Source organism: Neodiprion lecontei, chromosome 1, assembly GCF_021901455.1.
Source record: "Neodiprion lecontei isolate iyNeoLeco1 chromosome 1, iyNeoLeco1.1, whole genome shotgun sequence".
NCBI classification, from domain to species: Eukaryota; Metazoa; Arthropoda; class Insecta; order Hymenoptera; family Diprionidae; genus Neodiprion; species Neodiprion lecontei.
In genome coordinates this window covers 33,364,624-33,388,536 of record NC_060260.1, presented here as the reverse complement: position 1 = coordinate 33,388,536, position 23,913 = coordinate 33,364,624, and the positions used below count along the sequence as shown (strand labels likewise).

The 23,913-nt window shown below is 41.5% G+C and overlaps 2 protein-coding genes across 3 annotated transcripts; both read right to left on the bottom strand.

Annotated features, from left to right (window-relative positions):
- LOC107228145 (protein yellow) lies at positions 1 to 7,034 on the bottom strand. Its single transcript, XM_015669520.2, has 8 exons — positions 7,029 to 7,034; positions 6,912 to 6,973; positions 4,807 to 5,156; positions 1,814 to 2,086; positions 1,501 to 1,712; positions 1,198 to 1,405; positions 774 to 1,112; positions 1 to 695 (listed from the first exon to the last, which is right to left on the bottom strand). Exons 1-8 carry the CDS (start codon positions 7,032 to 7,034, stop codon positions 508 to 510), a joined length of 1,638 nt encoding a protein of 545 aa, XP_015525006.2. The 3' UTR covers positions 1 to 507.
- LOC107228142 (organic cation transporter protein) lies at positions 6,736 to 23,275 on the bottom strand. 2 transcript variants are annotated; one of them, XM_046729865.1, is made up of 11 exons: positions 12,895 to 12,925; positions 10,919 to 11,042; positions 10,787 to 10,839; positions 10,286 to 10,638; positions 9,804 to 9,907; positions 9,549 to 9,703; positions 9,103 to 9,413; positions 8,703 to 9,015; positions 8,162 to 8,343; positions 7,651 to 7,793; positions 6,736 to 7,558 (listed from the first exon to the last, which is right to left on the bottom strand). In XM_046729865.1, exons 1-11 carry the CDS (start codon positions 12,908 to 12,910, stop codon positions 7,504 to 7,506), a joined length of 1,809 nt encoding a protein of 602 aa, XP_046585821.1. In that variant the 5' UTR covers positions 12,911 to 12,925; the 3' UTR covers positions 6,736 to 7,503. The 2 variants fall into 2 exon arrangements, with proteins under 2 accessions (XP_046585821.1, XP_015525001.1); XM_015669515.2 differs by lacking the exons at positions 10,787 to 10,839; positions 10,919 to 11,042; positions 12,895 to 12,925 and adding exons at positions 18,306 to 18,375; positions 22,720 to 23,275.
- Between the last annotated feature and the right edge of the window lie 638 nt (positions 23,276 to 23,913).

Genomic DNA, 23,913 nt, shown 5'->3' with positions numbered 1-23,913 from the left:
TGGGTGTTCAACAAGATTTTATTCTAACGGAGCTGTAATTTTAGACTTATCTTTTCTTGTTAAAAAAATTGAAGCAGATCTAAAACAGCATCTCCAACCTTGATCGGAACTTTGTGGACACAGTTATTTTGATGACACTTATTCTTACCCGAATTCTTCGTCTCCTGTTTTTATACCGTGTTCTATATTACGTTGATACTGCTTATACGAAAATGGATAAGGATTTCCGAGATTTGTTGCCAGTAAAATCCTAGTAAACTAACGTTTGGAATCGAAAATCACTTCATCGCACCAAACAATTTTACATATTTTTTCAACCGAGTGCAATCAGCTTGTATAGTTATTATTCACGAACAATGCTTATTTTTTGCATCCTATGCAATACGACATTACCTCAACTTGGCTTACCATCAGATATTTTTTTAACTGTAAAACACTTTCTTAATTCGTAAACTTTCCGTGTGACTCTTATAGACTTCATCTAGTGATTGGATGAATATCAACTCCTTACAGACAAGTCTTTACCGCTTCATCGACGGGTGCTTTGAGAATACGATAATTGATCTGCTGAGGATCTATGTTGGCATATTGAAACAGTGGCATTTTGTCGGAGATAACGTAGAGCTGTCTAGTATCTTGGGCGATCTTGATATCGTTCGGGAACACCAGAGCGTCGTGGTCTTCGGCAACAAGACCTATGTATAAAAAAAAGAACCATGCTCAAACCACGAACAGCTTTTTCCGAACTAAACAAAAAAGCAATTTTCACTTACGGAAGCTGGACTGATCCAGCGACTTCTTCGTGTTCCAACATGCGATCCCGTCTCTGTTCACAGCTGCGAAGAAAGCCACTCCGCTCTGCCAATCCATCACAGATGCCGTACACTGACTGAGCTCACCCTTGTAACCGAGTCTCTTGAAGTGGTAATAATTCCCGTTCGAAGTTGCCAGTACTTCGTCTTTCAAAACAGTCGTTGACACCTCGAACTCGGTGATTGAGGCCAAGGCGTGGAAATACAAGCTTTTGGAGCCGTCACTCCGTAACGGGCTCAGAGCAAGGCCGAAGATCCCATCGGTCCACTGGAAGTTGATTCCACTGACGTTGAAGTCACCTGTAAACAACGACATTGTAGCAGCAGCACTTGCGAAGGTCTAGTCAACGAACTCCGACGCTTTCTCGAAAAACTTCCAAATCACCGTGCAGAGGGTCAAACGCAAAAAAGTTGTGGTCGACTCTCCACGACTTGTTCTTTTCCCAGCTGTAGACAACCAGACCGTTGGCACCGAGGTCAGAGACGTAAGCGAAGGCCTGATCGCAGGCATCAGCCTCCACGTCGACGACCAGATTGGCAAAGAAGGACTCAAACCTCTGGTCAGCGTCGGTGAGACGGTAACGTCGAATGACCTGATGAATGACAAATGTGAGTTCATCGACTAGTTCGATGGATGCGGACCAAGAACTGATTGTTCTATGGGAAAATAAGACAGAAATTTACGGACTTGGTCAGTCTTCAGATCGATCACGATCAGTTGAACCGGAGCAACCAAGGCACCTTCGCCCAGAATGTCGTCGGAACCTGCGTCAATACCCCATAAGCGATCGCAGGAATCCACCGCCAGCCGGAAGATGTTGACTATGGACTCTTTTCCGGTTTGGTGAATGTCGTTCGTCTCCCAATCTGGGTACGGAGTTAGGGCTGGTGATTTGTTACCTGGAACATAAATTTCCGATAAGTTATAACCCAGGTTGATATGTAAACGTCAAAGTTGTAATGTTACCGTCAGATGACTGAATAAACTCGTGACCTCTTACCGGTTGTGTTCGACAGTGAGATGTAATTTAAATTCGAGGGAACTCCCTTCTTCCATCTCGGTACTGTGACGAATAACTTGTCCTTCCAGATTTCAATGCCTACCGGAAGGTTGTTGATCTGAACAAAGTCACCAGAGGCGATCGCTGCTTCCCGAGCATTGGAAGTTGGGAATTGAAAGTCGAGCTGCTTCCAAGTGTAGAGTTCTTCGAAAGGGCCAAGAGATGCAGCTGCCACCCCCAGCAGGAGTGTCAAACACTTTACAGATGTGTGCACTGAAACATACCAGTAAAGATGTTGCATGAATAAATGTCCACATTTCCGAACAACTATTCAGTTATGAATGTTCTTTGCTCTGTTGCTAAATTTAGGTCAACGCGATAATAATGATGTTTCAGGTGAAACCATCGGACGTGAAGCTGCATAGGAAGCTCATTATTTCAGTGGCAATTCACGGGATGTAAATGAATTATGCCAGTCATATGTTGACATGCCATACTGTCCGCAGTTATTCCCAACGTGCATGATTACCGAGCGATTCTAAATGCTCCGAATTAAGTCATGGTTGACGGAAAGGAAAGCAAGGTCCGATTTTACCACGGGCCACACTGTGGCTTACAGACACATCAAGCGTAGTGGTCCGAGAAATGAGTCATTGTAATTATCAAACTACTAATTGGAACTAACAATCGATATGCCTAATAGTTTCAACGATATAGCCACGCTTAATCAGTTCGGCTTAATTTCTATTTCCGTGGCAGTGCAGTGATTGTGAAATTGTTCAATTACGTGTAGAAATCATGGCATTTTCAAGGACAATGATCTAACCAGGAAAATCACAGGTATCATGGTTCGGTGATGGTTAACGTGTTCGATGTCAAAAAACACGCTCTGTAGTAACATTCTAGCAGCTGACGTGATTCGAAAAGTAGTCGGAAATTACAAAATTTTGTATTCCTCGAGGCTTTCTCGTAAATGACGACCTTGGGAAGAACAGACGGTATTAAAATGGGATACGTTGCAAGAACTCGCGCAGCATACACATTGTCCATTATACCCATCAAAACTAACTTCGCGAAATTACTACTGCAAGAAAAACAACCCGTAGCAAAATTGTTACGTAATTATTCGATAAGCAATAAACGTAAATAATTGAACAGCGCAACTTCAAGATCCAATCATACTTTTAATCGCGTTAATCAAAGAAAAACGACGACAGTGCAATCGCGATCTGAGCGGGATTGACAAATTTCTTTTTATCAGGATAAACATTGCTACCGAGTGCGTGATGTGTGCGATGATGTGTCAAGAACGCAATACGTGACTCCATGGTAAGAATATCCATCAATAATTTTAATCAAATAAATATCGAAAATATTGCTTCACGGTGTGTCATTCGTAACTAAACTGATACTTTATTCATTCTGTAACGCGTCATTTGAAAAACGAAATATTGAAGCAGATTTGAATGTCAAGTAGGATTGACATTGAATCACGGAGTCGGGAGATAATCGGTTTTCAGTGTTTAGCGAAAAAGATACAATGTCTTCGATAACCGGTTCTCTACGCGCAATTCTCTGCCTCGTGCACGAGATCTCAATAACAACATTCATGCCGTGAAAAATAATGAATTCGTGACAGGGTCTAAGGCTTGGTTTAAATCAATAGCAGTCCCGTTTACAGTTACCTTTCATCGAATGGCTCAGCTAGTCTCAACTAGTAAATTCCAACCACAACATCAGCCCAAGCCGGCGAGTCAAGCTAACACAACTTTCAAACATACACATAAAGACAAGTTTCACCGACGTTCTCCAGCAGAAGATCGTTGTACCTTAGCGTAATTGTGCGCGTAGTCCTCAAGTGGTTAATCGGTGAAACAGGTTCGTGGATATTCGTACGTTTCGCGATCGAACCACATTTGGACAACAGAGACGACGCTTGAATTTGGTGAAAACTCTTCGAGCTCTTTGGACCGTTGCATACCTTACCGCAAGTTCGAAAGCAAAATAACGAATTTCGGAGAAAACCGGGACTACGATCAGTTTTAAAAAGGAAATCGACTACTGCAGTCATCATATAATTTGCAATTACCAATTTATATGCATCACATGCACCCATAATCCCAGTTATTGCCGTGCATCGCATACTTTATTTTGACTACCCAAAAGCCAAACTTCACGGGAAACTTTCTGAATATATTCTAGAAATTTACACAATGTGTATAAGGACAACATGTTCTTGAGGTATATTACATGTTATACGAGTACCTCAAATATACTCAGTGAATGTGCATGACGTATCCTACAAGGTTGCAGCTACATTCAACGGAAATATGTTTTAATATAGTTCTTAGGTAGGCGTTTTGACATTAGTAGGTTGATTCCGATGGTTCAAAACGCGTAAAACGTAATGAGAAGTCATTCAACGTTATTGCTGGATTTGCAACGAATGAATCAATAATTGTTTTATATCAAATCATGAGTATAATTGACTCGCATAGTACAAGTATCAGCTACATTGACAAACCGTTTCAACCCGCATGCTACGTTACAGCAATCGCTGTAAAGGTAAGACCACAAGGTTCAGTTTTAAAATTACAATTAACAAACCACGCATTCGATTGATATTTGAGCGTTTCAATTTGCATTTCAAAATCAATATAGAATTCACGGTCACGATAATCGTTATCCAAAGGTTACTTCAAACGCTTTAAACCCCGTGTTTTATTACAATTTATGCGTGGTCACGGGTTCTTTCAACCACTTGGGAACGAAGCATCGATAAATGCTCTGCAACTTTTCCCATAAAATGAATCGAACGATGTATGTACTCTAAGCTTATTCCCGACATTCATTGTTCTAGTAAAAGAATCTGAGGTTTTTTTCAACAGCTACACACCGAGCTGCAACTCGAACTGGACCGTTTTTTACACCGGCACAAAAACACAAACCCACATGATCGTCACACGAGTATGTAATGATATTGCAGTACTCACTGATCGAGCCGTTGAACACAGCTTTCTGGTGAACGGTACGATGTCGAGTGAGTTTACGGTGCGCTGAAACCACTCTTAAATATACCGTTGAGCACAAAGCAACTCCCGGCACACCATCGGGCAGGTCGCACCGGACATGGCGACCAGTATTTCGATGAAAATAAATGTACTCAACTTGTCTCACATATATGCTGGACGCAAAAAATCTATATACCGTGTTCTGCTTTGGCGAAACTGGTTCTGACATGAATCTCGAATTCGTGTTACTGTGTCGATAAAATTTCACGAAAAAAAAAAAAACAATGATCGATGGGATTTTGTTTGACAGAAAACCGAGATAGTCAATCCAAATTCACCCATACTTATACTTGTTACAAACTTTCGTCGCGTAGACTCGCGAAGATGTCGTCTTGAATGAGGTTAAACACGTTTCAAGTATCTTTTACTTTGTTCAGGACGCTGTTAATTCAGGAATTTTCCATAGCAGGTATATATATCCTGCATTGCATCGAGCCGATGGTACAGCAAGGAACCTTCACTATCGTTGAAACACCTACATCGATTAGATTATTTCCATTTTCTTTTTGTAAACATTCAGTTAAACCTATCGACAGTTCTTATCATCTGCTGTACTGCATCATATTTCTGTATTCAATGGTACAATTTTTTACCAAGGATCTGAAAATCGTCGTACAACATAATTCAGATACATTTATAATGTTCATAGATTTTTTTTCGTCCGTGCACGTTTAACTTAAAAAAAGTGAACAAGAAATCGGTGGCGGTATGTATAAGTTTTGAATATATTTACAAGTTTTTCCAAGCATAAGATTTTGGATTTCATATTTTCGTCCAAACAACACCGTGAAAAAAAATATTTAATCTCTTTATTGACTCCGTTTTCAACCCAGGCTTTCATAAGGATGTAAGCGTATAAGCTCTGGGCCTGAGATGCACTATGCGTACAAATTTTTCTTCTGATTTGTCCTTGGTGAGTGCACGACCTCGCCAAGACCGGAAAGTCGGGTCTAACGCTTTCTGCGATACGCTTCATTTGGGAGAGCTTGTATATGTATATTATTACCCGTAGCGAAATCAGCCCGATTACTGTGCCGAGCAGTTTCCGTTCTTTTCAACAGTCGAATAACAACAACGAATCCTGATGATGATTATCAGAATTATGCAACACGTCGCATTGATTACGGGAAGTACAGTTTTAATTTCGCTATTATTACTCGTTGTATGCACGTAATCACTCAATCGAGCAAATTCTCCGTACCGAACTTTGCATCAATATGAATTATCTCTGTAACGAAGTTATAATCGATTACCACGCGAGAAACCGCGTCATGGAAATTCAGAATGTTTCGGGGAATCCCAAAAAATATTTAAATTACCGTGCGTGCCGATACCGGATCTGGCACGTATCTACTTTCATTTTGTTTCTTCGATTTGCAAATCATAATTTTAGAATTGTACAATTAGCCGTATTTACAGATACCGGACTTAGCAGATGCCAACTTTTATTTTACTTTTCCTATTTGCCATTCATAACTTAAAAACTGTATAAACATGGTCTGGTATTGAATAGTACGGTTGCATAGGAATTGGGGTAAAGTCAATAACTGCGAAAAATAGAAATTTTTAATTTGCACAGTCTTCTCACTTATTGTGTGCTAAAATAGGATATAAAATTGTAGAAAAAATATAGATGGTTCGATAATATAGTAATTCTTAATAATCACACATTTGAAATCAAATTTGAACGTCAAATATTTTTTTTTCCGAATATGTATACTAATACATTATCACACAGTTCGAATGAATTTATAGTTCACTTGTGACAACCCAAACTGCGAAGTTCATCAACGAAATTCTTTAGAACGTTGACTAAAAGAAAAATTACCACACTCGAAGAGAAATCAATCATACTGTAAAACGACATATGTATTTACACAAACATTAACATTACATGTGTATAAGTAGGAAAAGAACAATCATATATATTCATCGTGATGACTATACATTGAAATATTAAAAATATATATTCTATTTTACATTCGTGCATATATGTTTAAACTAATTTATAGTTCGTATCATATTACACGTTATAAGAAGGTTGTAAATTGATCGATACGACGATTACGAATGGACAGAAAAGATTTCGCTAAAAAATTCATAAATTTTTAAAACTAGCACTCGCGATTCGACGATTGATAAACGTCCATGATTAGCGTCTGGCAGAATAAGCTCACGGGTAAAAAAAATTACGGGGAGAAAACACGATTCATTTATTCCACACACTTGGGCTACACCGGAAATTTTCGAGAGAATCTGATTCCTCGAGCTTTGGGCGCGAAAGATACACTGATTATGCAGCTATCTTGAATATACATCAATTGTAGAAACTAAGATCTCACCTCATGCCATACGATACGCAGGATAAGACAGTGATGAAATTGTTTAATATCGTCAAAGGCATGCGGTTTCAATAAATAGTGAGGTGGAATGATCCTTGCATTCTATAACTATAACAACGCTATTTTGGTTTACTTATTTTTTATCTAATTATGTCTAGTTACGCTTTCTTAGACGTATTTTTTGATTTTTCGTTTATTCCTTTTCTCCTTGTTTTCTTCTTCTTCATCCTAAATTTGTTTATTCATTTATCATTAATCATTAATTAACAGTCTTCCATCACAAAGCAGCTTCGATTTCCGCCGCCTTTAGCCTTTCCGGAGCTTCAATTTTTCTGGAAATTGAAGAGTTGCAGTTAAGTTATAAAAAGTTCCAATCTGAGAAAAGCATTATTGGAACATCTTTCTTCAAATCGTCATCACTTACTTCCCAAAGTTCTCGCCGTCCTCGAGGGTTTCAGGCAAAGTACATCCAGCAGTTTCAGGCAAGTAATAGCAGAACAATGCGCCGAGGAGTGGCAGTATTCCAAAAACGGTCGGAGGCATCCATGCTCTGGTTTCTTTCAGACCCTAAAAAGCAATTTTTACTTTTCAACTCAAGAAAAACACTGAGTTCGACGAAAAGGTACTCTTAAATCACAGCGCATACAAAGCTGAACGACAATGCTCAGGAGTAAGTTTGTAAAAGTACCCCGACATGAGATAAACTCGGCATTGGTCTAACATGCATAATATATTTCGTCACTCATAAAAATATCAGCATAGTACACTTAGAATAAAGTCCGCATCTGACCCCGTCCCACTTGCAGTCACAATGAATGTCAATAACTAAGAAAAAGCGAGTGGCGTCATATTGTGTCGGATAGCAGAAGCGTGTGTAATTGATATCCTAAGGTTTTCTGAGATCGCAATTTCTTCTACAATCTTCTATTTCTCACCAGAGAGACGACGAACGGAGCAACCATCGATCCTATTCTCGCGCTCATGCTGCACGTTCCCACACCGATGTTCCTAACGACCGTAGGGAAAAGCTCACCGGAAAATAGGTAAACCGTTGTAAACGAAACTGACATCCCAACGATACCGCAGCAGGCTAAAAGTAGCCTGAGCCAAGCGATCTCTGGAAAGATGAAGAATACATTTATAATCAGATTTCACAATCCTGCACATCGGACGTGAGCGCAAACGACAATCGTAACATCAATTGCAACGTACTCTAATTATTTTTAATTGTTATCAACTAGAGGAGTAGTTTATTGGGGCAATTTAATAATGACGATAATCCAATTTCTCTTAGGCAATTAGTACTGGTTTTAATTGCTTAAACTTATTCGGAAATTAAAGTCTTACGCAACACACGCGATAAAAAGTCTCTGCAACGCAGTCACGCAAATACGATTCCTAGAATATTATCTCGAACTTTATTCACTTGCCTCAATTTTGACAACTATTGAGTAAGAAAAATGCAGCCTACTTTACCCTTAGGTACGCCTATGAGCATCAGACTAGCGATTCCAGTCATAGTATTGCTGGAAATGAGGGTCGTCTTTCGGCCCAGGGCGCTCATCGCCCACAAGGAAACGATGTTTCCTGGTATCTGCGTAGCCCCGGACACAGCAAAGTTCACGAATATGTCACCGCCAACCTGCCCCAGGTACTGAGTTATTCCAAAGAGTCCCATACCACAGATCATCCAGTTGAAGAATATCGCGATTGACTTCTTCCTCATGTTAGGTGTCTTGAGGAGGTCCACAAAGGACGGTTTGTAGTTGGGTGCTGTATTTTTCGAGTTCTGATGACAAAAACCGAGTATCAAATATTTCCGATCTGGAAAATCTATAATCACGAAATATATCTGTAACTCTTGAATTTATATTACCTGATGAAGGCAGTGTCTTCTGACCATGTCTGGGATGTCAGTGTCCTTGACCTTGTTGAGTTTGGCAGCTTTTTTTAGAATCCTGCACGCTTCCTTCTGCCTGCCCATGGCAAGAAGCCACCTGGGTGATTCAGGCACAACCCACCAATAACCCAATAGAATTATCGACGGTGCGGTCATGGCTATTTGAAGGTGTTCCCAGTGTCGGAACCAGTAGGCCAGACCCGCCAACGACATGTGGCCCAAGCTGTAAGGGATTTGATAGAGGACCGTGATCGGGGACCGCCATTTTGTGCCTACGATCTCCATGCCTGAGGACGGAAAAAAAAAGTTGCAGACGCAGGTGAGAAGAAAGAACTAAATGAACTCTGAAATTGCGTTTCACTCGCTACTGATGATCAACAACTCATATAACTAGTAAGAAAATGGTCGAGAAAATTACTCACAAATTACGTAGCTGGTGACCATTGTTCCTCCGGTAGCGAAAGCGCTGAGCGGCTTCAAAAAGAGGAGGGCAGGGAACCAGGGAACCACTGCGCATCCGATGCCAGCAACCAGCTGAAGCACCACGGAACCGACAAGAGGTTTTTTCCGGCCATACCTGCGAGGGGGATTTGACCATGAATCACTCTCTTCGGATGAATGAAATATCGAGCGAATCGCGAAGTCGGGGATGTGGGATGGTGCGAGGTTTTATATACCTGTCTGACAAGCTACCGAAGACGATGTTACCCAGGAGAACGCCGAACATGAGAAGAGACTGCAAGGTGTCTGCGTAAAACGATTGACCGCAGACCAAATCCCACTAAGAAAAGGGAGAAGGTGAAGGTAAATTAATTTTCCGGAAGTCGTCAAGCTGCTGTCTATGAGCGAACACACCCCACTTGTCACACTATTCCTTTCTTTCGATTTGCATTTCGGAGCGTAAATATAGTAACTCACGGTCGTCGAGTCGACTGGTATACTGAATTATTGATTCCGGAATACGCGAACAATGCATTGAATAATCAGAAATGTGAATATTCATCGGGAGAATAATGGAAAAATTTTTTTTCGCCATTAATTTATAACGTAACGGATAGCTGAAAATGTAGCAAATGATTTTCCAACCGCGAAAGGTCTTTTCACACGCACATGGTTATGATGCTCGTTTGCGTTTGGTATTTTTTTTTTTCGTAAATACCTGCGTTATTATAGTCTCCGGAAAAATGCTTTTGTCGTATTCCCATTCAGTGCAAGGCTCCTGGATGTCGGAGACGTTGACGTAGCAGTTGTATTTGTCGACTGTACCGTTCGGAGCAATGCATTTGAATTTTGGTTGTGGGGCCATAAAAACAATGCCCAACTGATGCCAGGCGACTGGAAATTTGACGAGAGAAATTGCGAGGCATACGAGAAGCTGCCACCTTCCGAAGCTGCCCATGGCGCTCTGGACCGCGTCAATTTCTTCCCCATGGTTGGCGTCCTTGGCAACCTCGGCGTCCTTCTCGCTTGACAGTAAGTGCTTGCCGTTGGACTCCTTACCATTGACCTCCACTGAAACCGATAAGGGGTCAAAAAAGATTTATTAAAAGCATATCGAAAGTTGCTGATGGCTGGACTGATTATAACCAGCTACAAGATGCCCACATGGCGGCTGATTTACGCCGGACGATTTGAAAAAGTGATAAGAAGTAACAATTACTCTTAGAGTGGGTCTTCTGCTGTTGGGCAGAGCTGGTTGCAGGAGCCGAGCGACTGAGGACCAACAATAAATGCAAATGCGAAACAAATGAAGGTATGTAGACTCGATTCTTTTAATTTCAAGAACAACTACCGACTGACAGCTCTGCCACACGAGGCTCCGCTTTTATAGATGGAGTCTTTGGTGTTACTCAAGTCACGAACCTTGCGTGCAGTCCCGTTCCCCCTCCTCCACCCAACGACCAATAACAAGTCACCTAAATTTTTCTAATTGATAAATCAAATGATATTTTTATTGCAGACATGAGTCCTGCGGCCCGTCTGGTGATCATGAGTTTCAAATATCAGGCAAACAGGAAACACGTGGTTCGCGTTAGCCGTTTATATTCTTGATGCGATTCCAAAAACCACTCGTGCTCACGATCGTCAGACCGGCCGCATTGGGCTCTACTTTTACAAATCGGCAGTTTATCATAAGCAACATTAGTGTTTACTGGCTGCCTGATCTTCACCAAAATCACCTATTGACCCCGAACTAGTACATCTGACCACACTGCTGACATGGCCCAAAAAACAGTTGTGGTTTCTGGAATTCATCGCGTCTTGGAAACGCTGAAGCATTCGGATACAGTATAACAAACATTGACTTTTTCACAAAAGCCTGTTATATCTGCAGTTTGATAGCACATACAAAACGATCAGAACCAAGATCTATGATTCGTGAATTCTAGCTAGTAAACACAGTCGAAGTAAAAGCAGTTCTTGTACAGTACAAAACACATCGTGCCAAGGTCTAAGTTATCCCTTTAATTAACCCATTCCAGAATGATGAGGCAGAAAACTTTATATCGTAGTCTTAAATAAACGCTCGGAGCAAAATGAATTTTAACATCATGATTACGTCTTATGAAATTCATCAAATTAGCCTATTTTCGAGCTTGTTTGACAATGTCTCACTGCTCTGAATAGTATTCGTTAAGCATGTCTGTGCAATGTGTTTCGTTTATGAAGCTGCAAGTCGCAATAGTATGCGAGATATTTCTTGCCTCAATCTAGGACTACGTCAAATTCCTGTACCCATGTTTTTACCGCTACGTATACGCTATAAGGATTGGGAGTGTCACGCAATGACATCTTGATCAAATAACGTTGACAATCGTTGCGCGATCTTCGTCTAACTTCAGACTGAACCCATAGATCATAATTCCGCTTATCGATGTCGTTACAATCGCGTTTCCAGTCCTGACGCATTGGTGATAGATCCACTCTGATCGATATTTTCCGCCAGTCGGCTGTAGGTACACCGATTATTACCAACTCATAGCGCAAAGTGTCTAATCAAAATTGACCATCCCGTGTTTCCGCCGACTGAAAGTGCTCCGCATATCTTGGCGCCACTACCATCGCTCACTTTCTTTTTGCATTCCAACGACCCCCAACTGGCAATGCCAAGATCAGTCCTTGAGAATCCTATCGCCTGCAGCATCCAGTGCTCAACTGGTCCAGCGTGTTTTACAACTAACAAACATAATGCCCTAGCCGTAGAAAACACTCGGCGGTCCGAGGCTCTGCTGCACGGAGGGATTAAGGGTGCCCTTACAAGCCAGCTGCCTCAGGTATACAATTGCTATTTCTTACACGTATCGACGTGCTCTGTGATTAATTCAAGGCGTAGAGAATCTTACGGCATTCCAAACTCAAGTATCCGAACCGACACTTGGGACCAATGACCGGTATCCTCTTCAGGTACCGGTACCTACCGATTTACTTATCGCGATAACAATTCGATGAATTAACAACCCAACGTGAAATCAGAGTCGCAGTTTGACTGGCTCACCTGGAGCCAACAAAAAAGTAGCTTAAAACGATAAACGCGTGAGGAAGGTTTGATCACATTTCGAGGACCATCTTGACGCTAATTTTCCGCCTTCGTTAATCACACATGCTATTGTGTCGTTTGTTAGAATCGCTGAAAGACGACTTGAACGATGATTAGCATAAGTTAAGTCAATTCAGTGCACAGATATATCATAATTGGGGCATATCTTAACATATCGTAAAGTCATTCCTCGGGCGAAGCACCGTTTATAACGTATAAATGTTAGGTACCTTTTCTCTTTGTCATCGTTGAGATTCTTCGTGCACAGTTACTTATCTCTGCTGTAGTATTTAAGTTACAAGTCACGTGATTTAGCAACCGCTCTCTTGGCGTTAATTTCGACGCTTGATTGAGAATTCAGCCTTTTTTTTGACAAAAATTATACCGCAGAACCGCCTGACTTATGCCGAACAACCATCTGTGCCAACTTCACAAATTTACAACAATTGCGCATTGTCGTTATGTAAACATATGGTATACGAACTGTATGAAAGTGTGAAATAAAAACTCCATTGGTTTATTGACGCGTGTGTTAGGGGAAAATTCAAACAATCGCGCATGCTATAAAGCTGTGCATACATTTTTCATACTCGAGTTACGTAAAAACGTGACAGTTATTTATAAACATTGAAAGCGTACTGCGATCGTATTAGCGAAAAACGGTGATATATCAGTAAAATCCCTACCTAATTAAGAAGTCAAATCCAATCCACCGATAAGTCTCACATGCAGATATAGGACTGGGCTATTTTTAACAAGTCTTACGATATGAGATAAGTGGTTGCGAACATGTATCATTTAATAAAAAAACTCGCAAAACTTCGAAAGTATTCTCGTGTGACATTTATCGGCTCCAAGATATAATTCTCATGCGGATTATGGCATTGGATTGATAGACGCACATTCGTACGCACTATTGAACGTGTGAGAGGCAATAGCATTAGTCGTTGCATTTCAATGTCGCCCTTCTTAGCGAGGTGGACAAGGTTAGTAGAAACTTGATTCCATCAGGGACGTGCCAAGTGCAGAAACGATCACTTTAGATCGGGAAAACGTGTCGATCGAACTTTTCTCGCGATGGGTCAACAAGGTACATTCGCTTCGCTGTGTATCTGAATCGCGTATTTTATCCACTCTTCTTTTGCGAAGACACGTCGATTTCCCATTGATGAACGCAAGCATTACGAATACCACAAAACATTGAATAAGGCGTTTTAATAATTCCGTGAAGCAATATTTTTTCGTTTAATTACAACTTCTGCGCAATACGCGGCGTGACGTGGAGAATATAGGATGATGTTTACGTGCGATGTGAAATCTAATCTTCCAATCAAAGACGTACTAGTCGTATTAAAAGAGTAAACCTATGTATTGTGTAACGCATTTAATCGAGCTGTTTGTCTCTTGCAAGTTAACCTGTAATAATTTCTAAGGATTTTCCGCTCTTCAATGATCAAGCTGCGCAAAAATAAACCCGTCACATATGTATATACAGTAGTTGAGTGTGATTGAGTGGAGATTAATTTCTCCCGGGAGCCTGTTAACCCCTGAACAGATGCCCGATGCACTTAGAACGATATATGGTTTCCTCCGGTTGATACGAGCAATGCGATCATAGTCTCTGTTGTGGATTTTTATCTAAACAATAATTTACCGCCAGTGGATTGACAGCTTTCCGCTCGATATGAATGTTCGAGATTGATTTATCCGCAGGGGAGAACTTGTGCCGATAAATTTTATGAACTTTTATGAACAGCACATGATTTCCACCGCCATTCGAGTGGGCGTTTGTAGGTGGTGGACAGGCAAATTCTTCCACAGGCCAGGCGAGTTCTGAGTCATTAGATTTATCGCCTTCCTTGTTGCTAACAATACCAGACAGAGGCATTACCGCATTACTTTCATGCAAACCGTACATTTCCAGATAAATCTATTCGTTCTGTACGCGGTCGCATATTCAAATCGCGTACGGCAAAGTGGATGTAAGTTTAATGAGACGTGAAATATTCCACTCGGTATTCAACACCGTGTTTGTTCTTACATCATCTGCGCACGAAACTTTCCCATTTTACGTTACATAAGATCGTTAATAAATTACTACTCCAGATAAAGGGATCATGCAGGAATCCAACCTCAGATAATGAGTGCTTTAAGTGGCTCAATCCTCTGTTCTGAAATAAACGAAATTAAACAGGATATATGTCGAAGGCCATTGAACGAGGTGTGACTGACACAAATCAAGGAACACTCGTGTTTTTGTCACACATATCTTCAAGAGACTTCAAAGCTGAAATAATCAAGGCTTTTTTGCACAAATCGCAGCGCTGACTTGATTTCGCAAGCTTAATGTCGAGACGTCGGCGTCTTTCAGCAGAATTTCAGCATAAATAATAACTGAGTTTTACCGAGTACCAGAACGTTCAAAATTTACTGAACAAAGGTTCGAAAAGCTGCGTCAACGAGCGTAAAATTTAAAACAACGGGTCGAAGTGCGTCAGTGAATTGGAAAGATTATAACAACAAGACGGTTTGCGAACGGGTTGAAAAACAATGAATGTACTGTCGTCACTCGGCACCGATTATCGCAACTGCGAAACTCAACGGCCACGGGTCACGCTGTTCGCTAAATTACCATGCGCATTATTCAAGATTGGAGGAGTGTCTGTGACGTCAAAGCCTTCGGTAGCCTCGAGTGCTATACGCAACAAGTGGGTGTGTAGGCTGAGAAATACTCTGATTCGTGGAGACCGAGACACGGCTCGAGCCTCGCGAGCTTAACAACATCTGGGTCACAGAGTGCAATTGGTTTTTTCTTCCACTATTTGCAGCGCTCTCTTTTCCCCCTCTCCGTTATGTCACAATAACGCGGCGCACTCGCTGCCAGAGACGAGAAGAGCCTGTTACGTAATGTTAAATAATCAAAATGAGTAAGGAACAAGACTGAGAAACGAGAGAATTAGTGTTCTCCTTGATCGAGCGCTTAGAAATATCCAAATGTATAAAAGAATTTTGCTGAATAGAATTATTGAAGAACTTAAATAGCGTGACTCGGTACTTCTTGAAATTTGATACGCGCAGCGTGAAATAACATTTCAAGGCGGTACTCTTTTCACTTTTTTGACCAGCAAACTGTGAATGTGACGAAAGCACGAATTCTGCACCGAAACATTGACATTGGTCCGATGGGCAGAAAATGTTGTTTTCGTTTCCGCGGACTTTTTTGTTCAATTGCTGCGGTGCCTAAACTTGAACTCGCAGCATTGAACCGGCTATGAACTGCGGCAATAGATCTTTCACGGCCAGCGTGACGGGATCAATTAATAAGTAATCTCTGAAACGAGCGTCAGGGTCACGGCCGAATCGGGCGTTACGAGAATTTAAATAATTCTTAGTTACGAAATTCTAACCTCTGTAATTATCGCGCTAATAACGGCTATTTAATTTCTATTAATCGACAGAGATTTCAGACAATAAATTGGTCGAAATGATCTATTCGACTTTCTTCATCTCTTTTCAATCCGGGATCATTGGAACCTCGGATTCGTAGAATCGTTTCAGTCCGCCAAGATCCAAGGATAACGGATGCGAACCGGATGTCAAACCGAGCTTTCGCAGCCAGTCATTTGATTTTGAGATCGAGAACAGAGACTGCACTGGCCTCGGCGATTATCATTTAAATTGATAAATTCCTGCACCGGTCACTTCGGACGTCTGATAAGTCAACGCACTTGCGTCTCGAGTACCTACAAATGCGAATGGCCAAAGTCGATTACCGTCACGCAATGCATGCGGAGGGTCGCGCGCTAAGCGGAGTATATAATTCGTGATTGGCTTAATTGAATTTCATCCGTTAAACCGAGACTTACATGCGTTTACTTTCTGTCTATCGTTAATGCCGCTCAAGTGTCTCAAATTCCCCGAATAAAATTACAGCCCTTCGTGTCTCTCATCCCTGCGGCTGCCTGCGGCTGGGAACGGAATAGCCGCCCACCGTTTCGCCACCGCGAATCTGGCAGTCCAGCCCGTGTCCGACTCTCCGTTACACAGCCTACTTGAAGCTTACACTGAACCCTGCCGCAAGCTCGAGCTTCCACCGACGCAGGAGCGACCCATGATTCATCCCGCGTTTTGAGATGAAAGTGCTAATTAACGCCCGAGATCTATCTCGTCGGATCTCGCCTACGATTCAGGGTTCGGTCCACGTGCGCCGGAAATGGAGGAAGTGAAACGAGCCGTGTGGGAGTTTCAATGAGAAACAATATCCGCCGTTTAGTGGGTTCAGAATACGGTGACGAATTGTGGAGAACACGTGGAAAGGAGTGAGTCATTCTTGTTTCATGATACCTTACAGACTTGTTAAACAAATTTTGTTGTAAAGGGAAATGGAAAATACCGTGTCAACGAATCACGCTAGGTCAAAGCGAATCTATCAGTTAATTTCTTGAATAAAAATTCCTGTCACTTTTTCTATGGTGAAATCTCATTACTCGGTCTATGTTGATTATAATTGCACTTTTCTGTTCACGGCATTCGACGAGATTTGCAAGGTAACTATCGCCTAATGAAGAAAAAATTACGAAACCTCGATCTTTCACTCGTATAATTTCCTGCAGGACGAGCATCCTTCAAATTAGTAATTTTCTCGTCGGCTGCAGGTATGATAATTGTTTCACCGGTAATTGCGAAAAAAATCTTGTTGATGTAAAACGCTACAACTCCACCAAAGGAAACGGCAACAAAACTTTTACGATTGTGATCGGATACTTCGACCATGGAAAACACGGTTGACTCCATTTGAAGAAATTCTGGCTCAACATTCATTTTCCACGATCACTGCTATCGACAGTGTTTCGTAATCGCTGCAGACAACAACTTCCAATTAATCTCTGGGAAACTGGGAGACAAGGGTTGCCTCTCATCCCCTGGTTCACAGGAGAAGAGTAGATTTCGCGGTTTGTTATTAAAGATATTTACGTTTATCGCCTTGTTGTAAAATTCAAGGAATGTGATATCACACCGTGGTGATGTTGCATCAGTAAAATAAAAGATACTGGATACTGGCACCCTGTACAGTTAATTGCGCAAAATTGCTAAAGTGGAATTTGACCCGAAGTGGTATTCGTTTTTTAAGAACTCCGTCTGCTCGTGCGATCTGACCTCGTCCGAGCTGTGATCAGAATCCATATCGATAAAAAAAGAAGAATAAGAAAAAAAAAAAACACTGCTTTACAGATTCGCGAAGACACAGCGCGAGGCAAGTTCGTCCCGGTTCGACTCGAACGAAGGTCCAAAGTCGCGAGAAAGATGCCCGTATCATACGTATAGGTATCCTCGGATATCTGGAACGTTAGGAAACGGAACTGACAACGAACCTCAATTCCGAAGTATCAAGTATACGAGTCCAATGCACTTGAACCAAATCACGACCACCTACTTCTGCGATCGAATCTGCTGCGTAAATACGTTAGCGCCTGGATCTCGGGGTCAATTGATCGATTACAGAAGCAAAATAATCGAAGAGGCCGGCACAAAGCACCCGGCGAATGGAAGTAGCTGGGCTTAATGATTCGCTGTCGGTGTGCGATCATATTGCACCGAGGTGCAGCGGGCAATGGCATCGTTATTCAGGTTAATAACCCACCGTGTCCGTTAGTCGTCGTATCCTTCATATCAACGCCTCGGATGGCAAATGCGTCACGCCAAGATGAAATCTGGAACAAACAACGTGAACGTTTGGGTGAAGAAGGTCGTGAAAATTCACGCAAAGAAAGAAACACAGTAATAATTATCAACATGCCCAATCGACAGCGAGAAAGCCTCTCGGATATTTCTCTGACAAGTGCAAAATCCCAACCCTTTTCAAAACTGTCCAAGCGCAAACTTCCAAAACGCGCTGCTCGCAATCGGTCAAAGAACAATTTCTGCAGGTAAGATCGTCGCGTGAAGCGTAATAAAAATTTGGTCAAGTCATCGAGCCGTGTAACAGCATTGATCTTGAAGCTGTCAAATCGATCTGAACGCTATCGATCAAACCGCGAGTTAATTTTAAGATGGCCCAAGTGTCGTGCGATACTCAGTAACTGAAGATAACAGGGCTAATAATAACCTGGTCATAGACTTCTTATATCTTTAACTGGGCGGAAAGGGCACTGGAACAGATTCGCGACTCGTTTATCTCTAGCTAGAATATTCGCGTAAAAAAGTTCATAGTCAAGCACTTGTTTTGGAGAACCTTTGGCTCCTTGTCTGCGAAATATTTAGTCCTAAGTAAACTGTTTTTGTAATTACTGTTGATGTTGAACATGACGATATAATCAGTCTTCTCGGTTTGTGTTTGATTATAATTTTAACGAGATATTTTTAACCCAATTCATCAACAGATTGGGATTAATCAACAAAACAGAAGCCGATCGTGTTGGTAGTATATTTTTACTCTGTCTTAATAACCCAGCGATACAAACTGGCGATATTTCGAATATCAAAATTTAATACGCAGTTAAATCGAATTTGTTCAATGAATTGAATGGATATCGAGGGTATTGTTGAAGCTTTCGCTATCGTGTTGTACGTTACGTTATACCTTGTGATCACCGCCAATTTTTTTCACGTTATCAGAGATACGAATATCTGGTGTCTCGTGAACATAATGCGTATAACAGATAATAGTAATTCCTCTGTAATCCCAACGGAGCACAAGTCGAATGCTTCTAATCGGATCCTAGCGATCGCTCGCTAAATCTATTCCGCAAACTAGAGGGTCACGATACATACGTAAATTCCGCTAGATACAGTCGCGGAGTATTAGACGCGTCTTCAACGGCCTCCAACTTCTTTTACACGATAAATTGATAATTTTTTAAAGCGTACTTAGACTCCAAACGGTTACGAGTTGACACCGAGACTCGCTCGCGTAATCCGGAGTATCGATACGATGTTATCGGTTAGATAAGCATCTACTACGAACTGGCGATAACCACGTGCTCCTCCAAACGGTCGTCGATTTTGTCAACGGAGCTGATCAATGGGCGACAATTTCGTGCGTATTTATTCCCCTGACCTGCCGGACCCTGAGTCTATAAATATCGTGTAGACAGAATCGAATAGAGCGAGACAAAAAAGTAGTGCGTTCCCATTGTAGCAAGTGTTTGTCAATGATTGAGTAAAACGACGTCAGTATCAGCTATTCCAATTGCAGAGTTTGCGAGGTAAACAGATAAAAAGAAGAGTCAATATCCTAAAACGAGAAACAATTTTAACTACCTACTTAAACGATTTGAATCAAGTTGCACGTGGAGTGGAGAGGAAAAAAAAATGATGTACCAACTCCTCAGTGTAAAGTGTATAATGTAGTAATGCACCGTGTCGTAATTCTAAACCAGCGCGTGGCGTATGCTGACACTTTTAAAAGCGAGGTAACAGCTGTCAAATTACAAACGAAGTACGTTGCGATTCAAATTTGCCGACAGACGCACGGTAGGGTGGTGATTACACGAACACTTCCGTCTTTCGCTATGTTGTAAAATTACGTTTAACGCTATTTTTTTACACGATGCTTCATAATAGAGAAAATCGTTTCATATTATACCGTAATGTATAAATGTAAAAAATCCATGCACTATGCGCGATTCTTGCTTAGGCCTGATCTCTGGACTTATGTGACCGTAGATTCTCCCAAAACTCAAACTTATAAATATTAATACAAAGCCATGAACCCAGTGACGATTTTACTGCGTTTTCTGTATCAACCGACAATTCTTAAGCTCCTTAAATCGTGAGTTAAAATTACCGTAGCTCCACGATTTGCTGTCTATGATGCGTTACAGCTTGAGCTTATTGCAACACGTTAAATCAATTTGAAACAGGTGAACTTCCTTGATAGTTTTTATCTCAGGATGAAGTGTTCCTGCACTTATCAGCGCGATAACGAAGCATTTTTTTAAACATCGAAGGACAAAACCAAAGGTCCCTAAACTCTCAATTCCGTCGAGACGATTTTTTGACGATTTTCGTACGAGTATAAGAACCAGATATACAATGTTCGCAACTAAAACGTGACCTGAAATCGTAACTGAAAGTAAATCTTGCAGTTTGAAAGCGAATATTGACGCCCACGTGAAGTTCAGGGTTGAATTGTGGCTGAAGCATTGCCACATGCGTGGGATTCAACTACAAATGCTCACCGCAAGCTCCAATGTTCGCTAAGCTTGCCTCCGAGAACTGTTTAATCGCTTCCTAACACTGCCAGCAGCTTTTTGGCCGGGCAACTTACTGAACTGCGCACTTGTTTAAACTAACCGTTGCACCCCATGAATCTGCAAGGCATTTTCTATCTGGCATTCGTCCTAACGATCCTGCAGAGTTGAGATAACACGATTTAGAAATTCGCAAACTGTGTTACGGGGTCTGCAACTGACTCGATCAGCACAAGTTTTACTCCTTTAATTGCCGATGCTTCGCTAAATATCGGCTTGCGCGGATTCGATGACAGACGTATGTCTGGATAGCTACGCACGGCTTCTATACTTCAACATATATCGATTAATTACATTCACCGCAGGTGTCTCAGTCGCAATTCACATGCCGACCATTGTTCGTCTACAAGTGAAAATGAACCCAGAGATACTTTAACGCAAGCATAATTCTACCGCTTTAAAATTGTTGTTAGATTAATTGTAAGCAAGGTAAAACTCGATTTAAACTTTCATGAAAATTAATGAAACAAATAATTTTTTATCCATTCTCTTCGATTCAATTCATAATACTCGAGTGATATTTTCTCAGTCTCGTTCTTTATTTGCAATCAGACGTAATCGAAGAATTATCCTCCTCCAAGAACGTATCGTAAAATTTCCGTTTCACGTTATGCCCGTTCTGCATGCGAAAGCTCGTCAGGGATGATAGTCAAAACCAGAATAAACGACATTATTACGTATGTAACCGGACAATCAAGTCGCTTTGAAGGCCTGCAATTCGTCAGCACACGTGCGTGGCGCCAAAAACATCAGTCGCGTTCTCACGGCACACATGATCGTCGCGAAAAATCCACGTGCGGGGTTTGATTATGCGCTGCAAGCTTCGGTGAAATTCGTTTTGTCTGTACGCAATTATACAAACGGATGTTACGTGCGAGCGTAGAGTAAAGGAGCTTTGGGTGATTTTGCAACTTCTGTCGCATGCTGGCAGAGAATTTGCGATGGATCATTGTGCGCTTAATTAATACGTAGTACAGATAACCCGGTGAGTGATAGCACGGGTTTCGTCGAGCAGATTATCAAATTCGAATCACGAACAAACCCGCTTCAAAATGGCCCTGAAAATTTTGGCGAGGCTGACCCGAAAGCTCAACGATAAGCGATGTAAAAAATCTACTTTATTTATCACCGCTATAAGCAGTGATGCACGAATTATGTAAAAATTATTTCATTTCATGAAACTGCAGTGTATTCGTAAAGATCTATAGTTGCGATTAGCGTCAAGTGTGCAATAATATTTATAATGCTGTAACACGATAAACAAAGTGATTATCATAGTGACGTCAGTCGTGTTGATTTTCATTATTTTTTCTATGCGGTAGCGATAGTAATTTTCTGCAGTCGTAACAATAAAAGTCATCACTTCTACGATTATCAAAAAGATCAATTTTCCGCGTAGTAATGTTGAATAAGCTGAGAAACTTATGCTCGATTGTAAAGAGGACTTTTATACCCACTAGTAGTTCAAATTACCAGAAAAGGATTAATTAATGGTGCACAGCGGTGCTGCGCTAAGATTTTATTGCCTCTTAATTACAGGCTGTAAAGCTGACCTGCATTTACCTTAAATGAAAAGAGTAAAATTCTTGGTTTAACACAGTACAGAGGTAAAAGAACAGTTTGCGCTAGGACTAAACAAACCGGGAGCTGTCGGAATTTTATAAACAAATGTTCACCTGGCTGACAATGGGTCTTTCATCGCGTTTTCCCACCGTCTTTATTTACAGTTTACTCCACACGAGGCAAGTTCAAATATGCAAAGAGTTACGTCAAAGAGTTGGCTCTATAAAAATTCATTCTCACCTGTTGCTCGTTGTTCCTTGGCGCTTTAGCGCCTTCGGATATTCAAATCAACAACTGCTCGGTCTGTTGGTAGTTTGCAAGCGTGGACGTAAATAGTTTTCGGTTCGCCCTGGACGCCGTCGTCGAATTGTCCTTGAGTCCAGCAGTCAAGTTCAGGGGACCAGAGCTTCGGACGAAATTCCGTTCCGAAATGCACTTGCGATTGTCGAAGCCTTCGCCGCTCCTTGCACTAAACGATCGGTACTTTATAATTCTTTTCCGACTCGGTCTCGATCGCAGAAATCGCTTTAAATTTCGACGGTCACTCGGAAGGTTTGTCGCCAATCTCGGAGGAACACTGCGAGGATCGTTTGCCGGGCGCAAACCAATCGAGGGTTGCAATTGACGCAGTATATCGACGAGGGCTCGAGTCTGTGTTCTCGGCTCTATTATTGATCGATTGTTGCAAATTCGAAGGTTTCAGATGCCAGTTTTGTGGCTTGACGTTACGGTTAGGCATGCGCTGCTTCGTTGCTCGCGCTTGTCGCCACCGACGTCTGATTCGAAACTGGCGGCGCGTGGCGAACAGACGCCTCGACGTTATACCGATCATACGAAAGTGTTCGGCGTCGCCACGCATTCCGAACTGAAAAACGGCGCCACCGTTACGTTGCGTATGCGATAAATAACAAATTGCCAGCTCTCGTTTTCGATGAAACGATACGGGGGTTTCACCCCGTGACATAAGTTGAAGCGTCTCGAATTGGTACCCAAACCGCGTTTTCCGTAACAACGCCAATTTCTTTCGTTCCAAAAATCATTTTGTTTCTCAGAAGCGTTGAAGTTTGTTACAACCATTCTGTCTTTGTCCAGGAAAATTTTCGGCGAAGATGTACTATTTAATAATATTCTATTAACAAGCGGCTTCATTTTACGATAATTTTCTGACACAACACGACACTAAGTCATTTCATTGGCGATTTGTTTCGTTAGATCCGAAAAATGAAATCACTCAACGTCGACTTGAGTGAGAAAACTGGTGTGAAAGGAAAGCGCCCTACTTTAAAATCTACAATAATCGTACTTCTTTTTTTTCTAAAAAAGATGCTGAGATTCTAAATTTTACCGTAGAACGATGATTTATGGCTCGATTTATAATCGATGAACACTTCTCAACCCTTACTCATATCGTCGATTTCTTACTAAACGTAACCC

Bases quoted from the DNA above. Each gene is read 5' to 3' on its own strand.
- LOC107228145 (XM_015669520.2), bottom strand. The intron at 1,113-1,197 runs GTGATTTGGAAG...CGTTGTTTACAG, and splicing joins TGCGTTTGACCCTCTGCACG to GTGACTTCAACGTCAGTGGA. The intron at 696-773 runs GTAAGTGAAAAT...TTTTATACATAG, and splicing joins GCTGGATCAGTCCAGCTTCC to GTCTTGTTGCCGAAGACCAC.
- LOC107228142 (XM_046729865.1), bottom strand. The intron at 9,908-10,285 runs GTATTTACGAAA...CCCTTTTCTTAG, and splicing joins CGGAGACTATAATAACGCAG to TGGGATTTGGTCTGCGGTCA. The intron at 7,559-7,650 runs GTAAGTGATGAC...TTCAATTTCCAG, and splicing joins GACGGCGAGAACTTTGGGAA to AAAAATTGAAGCTCCGGAAA.